Consider the following 12,058-nt stretch of genomic DNA (forward strand, 5'->3'; position numbering starts at 1 on the left):
GGACGTGAGGTATGAGTGATGCATGGACCCGGAGTCTTGGAATTTGTTCGCTTTTGGCCGCGGTGACGAGGTTGCCACGCAAGCCGACGATGGCCTTCCAGAGTGCCATGACCGAGAGGCCGTTGAGGGACGTAGGTTGGCAGTAAACACACGCAACAGGTACGCTTAAATAGCTGCGGTTCGCGCCTTTGAATAGATGCATTATTGTAAACATGGCCCAACTCGTGCACCTGGACAGGATGGATGCACACGCACGCAGCAGATGACTTGATGCTCTGTATTCCCTTCTTCCTCCACCAGACTTGTTCTACCTACCCAAGGCCGTTACGCACTTCATCATTGCATATGTGTAAATATGAATAAAGACATCGACGCACACGCGGAGAGATCCACACACCCACACTCACACATATACCCCTTTCTACATGCAACCCATCAACTTTCATCCCTCGACAGCAATCTTTCTTTTGCCGAATGCTTCGCTATGCGTTGTCTCGACACACCAAACAATCTCCATCTCTCTCTCACCCCACCCACCCTTGCCTTCATCAATGCGACTATGCTAAATAACGATAAAGTAACGCCATGTTCACTACAAACTCAATATAAAAAGAACACAAGACTTTGGGGGTTCTGCGTCCGTTTAGTGGCGCTCGCTACCCCAAGCCTTGGCCGCTTCGGCGGCTTCTGTCGTGACGTGTGTGTCCTGGGCGGCTTCGTCCTCGTCATCGTCGGACGATTCGTGCTTCTCCTTCGCGATGACGGCGGGCTTAGGGGTCAGCGGCGGCTGCTCCTTTTCAGGCTCGGGCGCCACCATCTTGATGGTGCTCTCCTTTTCCTGCCCGTTCGGCTTGCCATCAGCGCTCGCCGCGGGTGTCTCGGCGGCGGCGGCAGCAGCAGGGCCGTCCTTTGACTTTGGCCGGCGCTCCCTCTCGGGGCTGCCCGGCGCCGACTCTACCGTCCCCGCAGAAAACAGCGACTCCGTAAACGAGTCTTGCGTCAGGGGACGGAAGTCGTGGTTGCTGGTGCTGCTCCTCTCCGGGGCCTTCTTCTCGTTGACCTCGGTGCTTGCCGATGACGTGGACGTCCTGCCGTCCTTGTTGGCGTCTGTTGTCTTGGACTTGCCCCATCCCCTGCCCCAGCCGCCGTATCCTCCGCCCCCTCCGCTGGTATTACTACTCGTACTGTCCCTATTGCTACCGCTGCCGCCGCCGCCGCCGCCCCATCCGGCCTTTCGCTTCTCGCCGGCCCAGGTGACCCATGAACTGACGTACGAGCTGGCCTTGCCTCCCGTGCCCTGAGCGCTCTTCTTCTCCGTCTCGGACCCGATAGTGGGCGTAGGGGGCGCCGACGCGCCAGCCTTCTCGGCCTGCTCCTGGGCGATGCGCTGCTCCTCCGCCCTCTTCTCACGGAACGCCTCCATGTCGGCGTAGAACTTGTTGAACATGGTCGACGCCTTCTCCTTGCCGGCGGCGAAGTTGCGCCCCAGCACCTCCTTGCCGACGGCGAGGCGCTCGTCGAGGTGCATGTCCTGCACCTGCTGCGCGATGCGCCTCTGCACGTCGTCGATCGTTAGGCCACCGGCGCATGGATGCCGCGGCTCGACCACGTCAAAGAGGTGTGAGTCGGTGTTGGCGTTCCAGATGCGGTGGTTCTCCGTGCGGTTCCAGTACTCCACAAAGTCGCTGCCAAAGTCGAGCGACGGGTCGCCCTCGATGTGCGGGAGGAGGGCGCGCGGGTTGTTGGGGTTGGCGAGGAGGTGGGCGCGGTACTTGACCGAGGCGACAAGCGACAGGATGTACTCCTCGAACTGCAGGCGGATAAACTCCTCGCTGCCGACGTAGCCCATGGTCTTGGGCCGGCCCGGGTTGGCCTCATCCCAGGTCTCGTTCACCTCGTTGGTCAGGTAGTCGATCCAGCGGCGGTCGGCCGCCGAAAGTGCCAGGGCGTTGCGAAGGGATGTGGAGGTGACATTAACGTTGTGCTCGTCCAGGTTGATTAGGATATCGCTGTAGCGGTCTCGCTGCTGCAGGAGCAGCGAGTTTGTGCTGCCGACAATGTAGGACTTTGTGCCAAAATCGGCAAGGATGTCGAGCTGCTGGAGGGGTGTGTAGGGGCCAAACAAGCTGCCCTGTTAGGTGTCAGCCTATGCTCAAGAGACGAGATACGTTCGACGCACCTTGCCAAATATTTGAAGAGGCAGACCCATGTAAGTGAGCAGAGAGTTGCGATCGCTCGTCCGCAGACTTGTGGGCTTCCTTAGCTTCTCTTCATACCTGTTCAGCTCGGGATCGGCGCAGTCAATGAGATTACGAATAAGACCGGGTATCAATGAAATGAGAGAAAACTGCATCATGCATAACCGCTCGCAACGTGATCCAAAAAAGAGCATCTGTGAACGGTCAGTATGAGTGCGTCGAGGGCTGACTGCGCGACGCACCTTTGGCTGCAGCAAACAGCACTTGAACAGAACCAACGTCTGCCACCTGAACTCGCGCACAAGCTCCCTAAGGTTCATGCCGAGATACTGGTCGCGGCTCTCCTCCTCGGTCAACAGCCCGCGCTCCTTCTCCTCCGCCAGGCTCTCCTGGAAGCGACGCAGGATCTCCGTGTCGGTGAACTCGCGCTGGGCGAACCAGGCCTGGGTGACGACGCTCAGCCGCTCGCGCATCATGCCAAAGTGCTGCGGCGTGTCGGCGATGACGACGACGGCCTTCTGGACCGTCGAGCGGGTCACGTCGGCGGGGCGGTTGATCAGCTGCGAGGCGTCGAGCTGCCGCGTGCACGAAATGCCGAATAGGGACGTCGCGGGCCCGGTGGCGGTCGCAGGGCGGAGGAGGGTGAAGTAGGAAAAGTCCTCGCTCGATCTGTCCAGTATTAGCTTCCTGTCTTGTTGCCGCACACGGGTTTTCCGCTCTCACAGATGTGCGCCGTCGCTCAACGCCATGAACGGCAGCAGCCCCCAGTCGTACTCGACAGCCGGGTCGCTGCCCTCGGGCACGCCAAACCACATCTCGACCTCGGGCCCGCGCGCATGGTGGAAGTCGACGACCGTCACCAGCGGGATGAAGCCCGTCTTCGCCGGCGTTGACGGCACCGTCAGCGGCGTAGCAACGCCGGACGTGGGCGTCGCGACCTCGGGGGTGTCCATGCCGTGTCTGTTCCCGTCCACGTCTTTCGGTGTATCCACGACGCAGCTTCAGCCGAGTCACTAAACAAGTCTCTGTACAATACTTCCCGAGCCGACCAATGGCCCTTAACAATTCCAACTACCAATGCTTTCTCGTTGCTGTGGTCTTTGGTTTCCTTGGCGCGACTCGGCCCACTCCTATGACTTTGCCATGTATATTCCCACCTCGGCTCTTTGCAGTTCGCTTCGGGTCGGCGTTGGCCCCCTTTCGAGAATCCGTCGCACGTTTCGTCGCAAGTTCGGGCTCGACGGGATTTCGGGTTCGCGCCGCTGTCAGCCTCGCCGTGCGTGGAAGCTATTCGTCCCCCCTCCGAGCAAAAAAGGTGCCGCCAACGTGAGGGGCTTCTTCTGACGTAGTATCGAGCGCTGTCCACTCAGAAGAGGGGCGGAAGTGAGACACACAACGGTCAAGGGGAGCCGTATCCAAAAAGCAATTGACCCCGTCTCGCAGCGGAGGTCACGATTAAGAGGAGTGGTCGATTAACGGCGGTCTTCTTATAACGCTTCTCCTGTGCCTTTCGTGACAATCGCGGTCACAGTTGGCAGTGTCGTTGGTGGGATTCGCTCAGAGCGGGAAGAGGGCCAGCTTGGAGAAGCGGTGACGGCGGTCGTCTGGCTCGACCAGCGTGCGCGTGTGCGCGTGTGTTGATGAGCTGTAAAGGTCGGGGTGGCGCACCGCCGGCGTCTCGCGTGGTTGATTCGCTGGCTGGTGTGAACGAATTGCGGAACGAGGAGCGAGCAGTAAGCGACGGCTGGCTTACACGAGAGCCGAATTGCAGGACGAGGGCTGCAGAGCTGAAGACGGGAGCAATTCGCCTCTTGCGGACAGCCAGAGGAGAAGAGAATGCGAGATAGGGAGGGGAGGTGAGGTGAGAGAGTCGAGGACGTGTTGTCGTGGTGGGTAAGGGCCCAGCACCCGACACGGCGGTACCTTGCACCTTGTTAGTCTTGGGGGGTTCGGGGGTCGATGAGTTGTTGAATTAGTGCTAATGCGCTAAGGCATCTCTGTAAGTAATACTTTATTACCACTTCCACTCTTTATTTCAATTTTCTGCCCTCACCTCACGAACCCCCTCGGCATCGAAATTTCGTCTCATTTGAAAAAATAATGCTGCTCGTCCCACCTCGGCCGGAGGTGGTGGTTCACTCAGGGATTCGAGAAGCACGCCCAAAATGAACCCCGCGGCAATCTCTGAAGCAACTCGTTCTAGAACCACAGACAACCAGTGCCGGGGTTGCAGCGTTGGCAGGCGCCTCGGACAGTGACATGATACGTCTGGAGATCACGTGTCGTGAGACCAGTCCAGGGTCTGGCACGGGCCGGCCGCTGCCACCTGTAAGTCTTGGGGTATCATCTTGAACACAGCCAGGCCAAGCAGCTCATTCAACCGGCTGCTGTGAATTCCACGAGAATAGCATCGTTTCAATTGACATGCACCTCTCACGATCAGCATCACGGGCTGGCATTGTGTGTCAGTCGCTTTTGCCCCAACCGGCGTAGCGCCAAGGGCCGGCCGAGCTACATGGTCCACCCCAGAGACACGTCAACCATGCACGGAGCACCGACCACCCGTCACCGGTCCAATGAGTGCGCGTCGTTGTGTCCGTAGCGCACATCTACATGCCACGGGCAAGCTCACCTCACAATGGGCCATTCCCGTCGCGTTGGAAGGGATTGTCAGGACTTGTGTCGACCTTCTGGAAGCCAGAAACCAAGTTCCATGCCGCCCGCCATGCGCGGAAGCCCCGCGGAGTGCACTCCTACCGACGGCAGAGAAATGTCTGGGAGGCGAAAACCTCGTTCCCGGAAGAGGCAAAAGAACCACGTACACCCGCCTCCGCCTACGAGCACCGCCAGCGTGTCTTGCATTGCATGAACCTTGGGATGGGATTCCCAGAATCTCCCTCCTCGTTGAATCAGTCGCATCTCTCCCCGCGCCGTCCCATCTCACCCAATGCTACCTCGCCGTGATGTGGCGACCCTCATTTTCGTCCAGTGACTTCCTTGCAACTGACTCTGACTGCCGGCTGGTTCGCAGTCAGATGAAGTGAAAATTGATCTCCATCAGTGGACAATGGTTTGCGACGGATCCAACTGAACCGAGTCAGATTGTCGATGAGGCGGTCTGCGGCACATGCTGCCGTGCGACCCCCGCGAGACTTCACCGTAGGCCCGACCGGTCGATGCGTCACTCGGTGTAGCCGGAGCATCAGCACCGATGCTGTAGGTCACAGCCATTGGGTGTTTTCACGGTTTCTTCTATTCTTCTCGCCGACTCTACCGTTGCGCCATTCATCGTTCCAGACGGGCTTCCCCCACAGCCCTCTCTGGTGATTACAACTCCGCCATGGCTATTCGTGTTCGTTCGATAGGTATAGTCGTCTTCCCAGGGCCTGGAGACCCTTTGCTGCCTCACACCACCGTCCTCAATGCCGCGGGCTATCATCTAACAGTCGAGGGACCCCCAGGAACAGAAAGGAAAAAGGAAATGCCGTTACAACATGGTTTGAAGGAAACATAAAAAGATAAAAACACCTCCGAGATGCATGCCATTTCCTTTATCGCGTATACTGTTGGCCCTCTGCATTGTGTCAACGTTACAAAAACCGAACCCGTCTTCCGAACACCAAGGCAGTGTGTGTGAATGTACTGGAAACACGTCCCATCAGGTTTTGCGTGGTATCATAGCCTCCTCGCTCCTATTTGTCCTCGCTAGGCCCCCCTTTCCTTTTTTTTTTTTTTTTTAATTGCGCCGTCGTCTATTGCCCGTTGAATTGCTGCTCCTGCTCCATCTGCTGAGTCGCCGCGTCCACATTATGGTAGTCGAGTATCTCAGAGTACCTGTAAAAGCCCTGTTAGCATTCGAATCGGTGTCAGTGCGTGCTCGGGGCGACATACATCATGATCTTCCAAGTGTCCACTGGCAGATCGGCGTCGTTGAAGCTCCAGTCGAACTTCTCCTCAGCCACGGGCTCATCGGTGGGGTCGTGGTAGGGGGCGAGGTAGTCGTGCGAGAGCGCCTCGGTGGCCGTTACTCTCTTCTTGGGGTCGAAGACGAGCATCCTCTCCAAGAGGTCGATGGCCGACGGGTCGGCATTCTTAAACTTGTTCTTCAGGGGTTGCCTCTCGCGCTTGGGGAGCGACTTGACGAAGCGGAGGGTCTGCGCGGTGGTTAACTTCTAGGCATCTCACGACATGATGGCTCACTCACGTTTTCGCTAGCAATAGTGTTGATAACATCGTCGGGGGGGGTGCCCAGCAGCTCAGTGATGATGGAGAACTGGTTGACATGGTCCTTTCCCGGGAAGAGAGGCTTGCCCTCGAGCATCTCGGCAAAGATGCATCCCGCGCTCCAGATATCAACCTCGACGTCGTACTTTTGCCACGTGAGCATGATTTCGGGGGCACGGTAGTATCTCGTCGAGACGTAGCCGGTCATCTGGGGGTCCTGAATACGAGCGAGGCCGAAGTCGCAAATCTTCAAATCGCAGTTCTCGTTGACGAGGATGTTGCTGGGCTTCAGGTCACGGTGAACAACTCCAGCGGAGTGGACGTATTTCAATCCGCGCTGCGACGCGGTCAGCATATTGGCGTCGGGTGCTACAGAGAGAGCGGAAGCATACCATAATCTGATAGAGGAAGTACTGAATGAACTGCTTCTCCAAGGGCCTGGAGGTGAGTAGCCTGTGCAAGTCGGTGCCCAGCAGCTCTGTGACAAAGTAGATGTCCTCAAGGGGAGAGATGAAGATGTCGCTCAGGGAGATGACCTGCTGCGTGTTAGAGCCTGCCCGATGGTTGACAACTACTACCCGCGACATACGTTCTCGTGCCTGAGGTGCTTGAGCAGCTTGAGCTCTCTGTATGTGCGCTTGGCGAGCACCGGGGTGCTGAAGGGCTTCATGATCTTCTTGACGGCGACATTCTGGTTGGTGAGCTGGTCACGGGCGGAGCTGGCAGCAGAAACGGCATGTCAGCAGAATGATGGGAGGCTCGCAGCGGCACTCGCAGCCGCTGCGACGCAGACTTCTCAGACTAACCAAACGAGACCGAAGGCGCCCATGCCTACGGGTTGCAGGTCCGAGTACCTTGAGGTGATCTCAAAGGTCGTACCAAAGATTTGTGCTCTGATGAATTCCGCCATTTTGTGCGATGGTCGATCTTCGCGATCGGGTATGTTGTGTGGTGAACAAAAGGGAGAGTTGAGTTTGGCGATGGGCGGCTGTCGAGAACTAGAGAGAAGGGTGTGAGGGATGGTGGAGCAGGAGACCGGCTGTCGGGAGATCGACGGAACAGGTTATGCTCTGGTTGCACTTTTTTCCCTTTCGTTGCGGTGATGAGGGAATAAACGGGCAAAACGAACCAAGTCGAATAGAGCGATACTTTGATATCGACCGAGGGGGGTTCTGCGGTTAAAATGCGATGGTGCAGCTGGAGGGAGGGATGACGGGCGGAGGACGCTGGAGTTGGCCGGGTTTGAAAAAGGAACCAGTGACGGCGGGGAGCGAGCTTCAAGGAATTGTTTTGCAGGAGGGGCGGCTGTTCGGCGGGGCGTCCAGGGCGAGGAAGAAGAGGAGGACCTGGTCGAGGCGTGCAAAAGGCGGCGGGGTAACGAAAGTGGCAGCAGGTGCACACACACGTCTAGACTGGCTCAGGCTCTGGCGTTTTGCTGGGATCTGGAAAGCAACCTATTGCACAGCGTGGCGACGGCATTAGCGAGCGCGCTCTCTTCCTCTCTCTTTAAACATGTGCAAGGAGCAGCAGTACAACTGGTAGTAGCGAATTATAGCAGTCGGGGCAATAAAGCGAACCACAGCAATGCAGAGCAGAGCAGAGCGACCGAAGGGGGGAAAAAAAACGAAGAGAAACCTGGTTTTCTGTCCGTGACGTCTGCTTTGCCCGGCTGGCCCCCTCCCCCCTACCCTACAGGCCGTCCTTCGCTTTTGCATAACGTAGGGACGCCATTTGCTACATGGGCAACTCTATGTCGAGGGCGCGGCCGCGGTACAAGATGGGGCTGGCTTGTTTGGGGAAATTGACGGGGGTGTGTTGAACTGAGCAACCAGTTTGTGATACTAGCACAATTGGATAGCTTACCTGCGCAATTACCGTGGACGGCGTTTCCAAAATGTCCTTCTCTGTTGCTCTCCTTTTTTTCCCCCCCTGCTCTTCAGAGTCTTTCTCTGTCTTCTCTTGTTCCAATAGTCCAGACCGTCTGTTCGCCGGGTTCAAGTCCGGTAGCAGGGAAGCTCGAACCAAAAGGTGGCCGTAGTTGGGTATGGGCGATGCAAGTGGCGGGCGCACGTGGAGAATGCAGCAAGCAGCAAGTCCCACGAATGTCGATCAGTCGTCGCCGTCGTCTGCTCTTGTTGCCTTCGCGGTGAGAGCGTGAGGTGGATCTACAGCAACTCGTTGACAGGGTGTGTTGTCGAGGTCGAGGTGCCGCTGCGGTTCCGCGTTTGTTCGTAGTTGTTTTTCTTGTCTCTAAGAGAGGTGAGGGGGCTAGAGATGCTTGTGATTGAGTCTGGAAGAGTGAAAGATCGAGCAGAATCAAAGCCTGGACGGACTCGACGGCTTCAGCGTGGAGGGGGAAAGTGGTTTTTAATTGTTCCAGAAAGGGCCTTGACCTGGGATACTCAGCGGAGCGGATGGGGGGAGGGGGTGAGGGGTGCAAGCAGGGAAAGCACACGCTGGACTTGCTGGCTGGCAGACAGACACAGCTTGGTAATGCTTCTGAGGTGTGTTGAACCGTGAAGCGTGGGAGAGAGAGCCCGGGAAAGGAGCTGCCCACTCCGCCTAGGCTTGCTCAGGAGTGTAAGGTGGTGTACCTGGGTGGGCAAGGGTGCTGCTGCGAGGTACCTGCGGGGAGGGGGGGTGTGTGGTGGAAGGGAACGGGAATTGGAACGGTCAATTGTCCCAGACGGGCCACAGTACTGCGTACAAAGCAGAGGTACAGTAATGTCAGCTGCGGCAGCTCTCACTGGGCGAAACGACGACTGAACGGGGCCCGGCGTACCGTTTTCTGCCCAGCAAAAGTAGCCCCGAGCGAAGCACATAACACAAGGTGGTGCCGAACCAAGAGACGTCAAATCAGATCCAATGGAGAGAAACGTCCGACCAGAGGGCGAGATCGGGAGACGAGAAGCCAGCCAAACCAGACATCAGGCTGTTTTCAACTTGTCTGAAGTTACCTGTTTATCAATGTCTGATCCCGCGAACCTTGGCCTCTGTCTGTCTCTGTCTTGCACTGTCCTGGCCTCTCGAGAGGAAAGGGGAATGAGAGAAACACGGGTTGGACAGACTGGGCAACGAGGAGGCAGAAGAACGCGCAGTTGGCCGGGCTAGCAGGAGCCGGCAAGCATCGAATTGCAATAACGCGGCCGATATCCAGCTCGCGCCGAGAGACAACAACCAGGGCGTGTGTCACGAGCGCCGGTGCATGGAATGGTCTGAGCATCAGCGGCACCACAAGCCCATCTTATTCCAGCCCGCCACGGCACGAATATGAGCCCACGAGAATCCCGAAAAGGGTGGGAATTTGCAACAATGCCATGGCTCGCCTTGCATGCTCTCAGCCGCCCATTCCTTCCCCTCTCTTGCTGTCTTTTCTCTTCGATGCGGCCCGGGATCATCAGCAGCTTCGGACGGACTAACAGACTGACGGACGAGTCACAGGCCGGCCTGCTCATTCACATCGCTGCCCGTAGTTAGCAGCGGCGCTGCATCAAGCGAGGCAGGATAGACAGAGACATGGTGTTTTGGATCCTCCTTGCCAACCTGCCTGCCCTGCCTGCCTAGGCCATGCAGCATGGACATCGGACATTGCTCAAAACGATCGGAATCGAAGGCGGCGGCCTTGCATCGTGACAGCATAATTGGATGCACCGGCCAGCCCACCCAACCACAGCCCCTCCAAATGTCCACCATTGATTCTCAGAAATGCCATGTTTTGCTCGACGCACTTTTGCCGTTTCCCGCTTTCCACGATCGATCCTGGATGCTGCCCAGGCCAGGCCCCCCGTTGAGAAGACGGTGAACGGCTGTCCAACCATTACGGTGCCGTCGCTGCTGTGGTGTCCGCGGGCAGCACACACACCACCCTCCATACTATGCAGTACCTACACAACACCACCGACTTCAGGGTTGTCCCCTTGCAACTCGCATCGGCCGATCGACTCTGTTTCTCGGCATCATGGATTAGGAGACAAAAGGCACCGCGGTAACTAACCTTTTCTCAGGTCGTTCTTGACTTTGCGTGCAGAGAGCGCCGAGTGGTAATTCCCATGGTCGATCTCATGTTTTACCCATATTCTTCGCGCGGCAACTCTGTCTCTGTCACGTTGCATGTGCCAATGCAAATGCACCGCGCCTGTCTGTACCTGTGCCTGCATTTCATTGTTGCTCGCGGCGGTGGTATCTCCCCCCCTCCACTCACCGCTGATGGGGGACGCGGGACGCAGCACGCATACCTGACAACCTAGTTTGCACCTTGCCCAGGCCTCAGTCGAACCGGACTGATTGCCGGCCGCCCAACCACGAAACCATCCCGCAGCAGTAAGCTCCAAGACTCCAATTCAGTCCAGGGGGTGTTTGCGTGCGTGTGTGCAGCTCTCTCTGTGGCCTGGCCTGGGACACCACTGCTAGCAGCATAGGTAGCATAGGGCCAGCAGAGAAAAACAGACTCCGAGTCTCCCAAACCCCACCATGGCCAGTGACGTCATTTCGCGATCGCATCGAGATGGCCGACATGCTGGGATGGCCATGGTCCATGGATGCGTGGGACGGGATGGTCTGCGCTGTCGCCGCGCCAGGAAGGGGGGCGTGTGTCCTCCCAACTCTCCAGTGTCCCCGTCCCGCAGCCCCCTGCCACCCCCCGACGGTGCGCCCTCCAGTGAGCTGCTCTCCAGAGAGTCCAGTGCCTCCTCCTGCGACTCCATCTGGCCCTTCCAGGCTCTGGCGTTTGCTCTAGCGTTTCCCTCCCTCTGACAGCCTGCCTTAGCCGCTCACAATCCGAAGGGCTCCTCAGGCTTCAGAGGAATCACGATCCCACTACGCATACCGCGACGCAGGTACTCTCCTCACCAAAAGCCCACCGAAACAGTACCTCCGTCCCATTAAGGGCCCCCGATCTGATTCCAGGCCCTGACCGTCTCCTCTTTAACCGAACATCGAAGGCGAGGGCGAGGATCGGTAAAACGCAGCAGACGGTGGCCCCCCCCCCCCCCCCCCCCCCCCGCCCCCGGCAGCGCGATGTTGCGCCAGAGGGGGTGTATGCCTCTCGACCTTACTGGACCGCCCACCGTATTGGACGCACAGCAGCTTTTTCCTTCAGTGTTCCCACGACGCCAAAAGAAAAGGGCCCCCAAAACTTCCCGTCACGAGAGCTTCTGCGACTCTAGAACCCAACAGCCGCATGTTCTAGGCCGGCCTAAATGTGCCAGTTCAGCGCATTACCTGCTGTAGCTGGACATATCTCCGCAGCGCGCATTTCACCATTTTTATCGTCTGCCGCTCGGCTCGCCTTGGAACACTGAGAGTGTGAGAGGGTTCACGAAATTCTCCCACACGGCCCCCCGTCCGATGGGCAAATCTAGGCTAGAGCCGCGCACCGGCTGACCGAGTTCTTGGGGCAAGCCTCGGTCCATTCCTCTTTCGACCACGTCGTGTTCTTTTGTGCAGTATAATTCACGGCGCCCAGCCGATTCATCTCAGTCATGTTAGAGTCGTCGATCGCCCATGCCACGCAGAGCAAGCTGCTCTGGCAGACACACATATTGAACCGGTTCCACGACTCGACTGCTGAAGCTCCGTTCTGGCCGTCTTCCGTTCCGCCAGCGCTCCATGTCCGTTCCGTCCCCGTCCACCAGATA

The 12,058-nt window shown here is 57.8% G+C and overlaps 2 protein-coding genes across 2 annotated transcripts; both read right to left on the bottom strand.

The window, feature by feature from the left end:
* Nucleotides 1-643: 643 nt before the first annotated feature.
* On the bottom strand, nt 644-3,151 carry COL26b_003226 (uncharacterized protein; the record flags this gene model as incomplete). Its single annotated transcript, XM_053176127.1, has 4 exons — nt 644-2,131; nt 2,180-2,392; nt 2,441-2,867; nt 2,922-3,151. 4 exons carry the CDS (start codon nt 3,149-3,151, stop codon nt 644-646), a joined length of 2,358 nt encoding a protein of 785 aa, XP_053040027.1.
* A 2,799-nt stretch (nt 3,152-5,950) lies between these two features.
* HOG1 (MAPK protein hog1) lies at nt 5,951-7,332 on the bottom strand (the record flags this gene model as incomplete). The annotated part of the gene is made up of 6 exons (XM_053176128.1): nt 5,951-6,032; nt 6,090-6,352; nt 6,403-6,759; nt 6,815-6,958; nt 7,012-7,141; nt 7,229-7,332. The coding sequence occupies 6 exons, from the start codon at nt 7,330-7,332 to the stop codon at nt 5,951-5,953; spliced, it is 1,080 nt and encodes a 359-aa protein (XP_053040028.1).
* Nucleotides 7,333-12,058: the final 4,726 nt, after the last annotated feature.

This window comes from Colletotrichum chrysophilum, assembly GCF_026319265.1.
Source record: "Colletotrichum chrysophilum strain AFK26 chromosome Unknown scaffold_17, whole genome shotgun sequence".
Classification (NCBI taxonomy): Eukaryota; Fungi; Ascomycota; class Sordariomycetes; order Glomerellales; family Glomerellaceae; genus Colletotrichum; species Colletotrichum chrysophilum.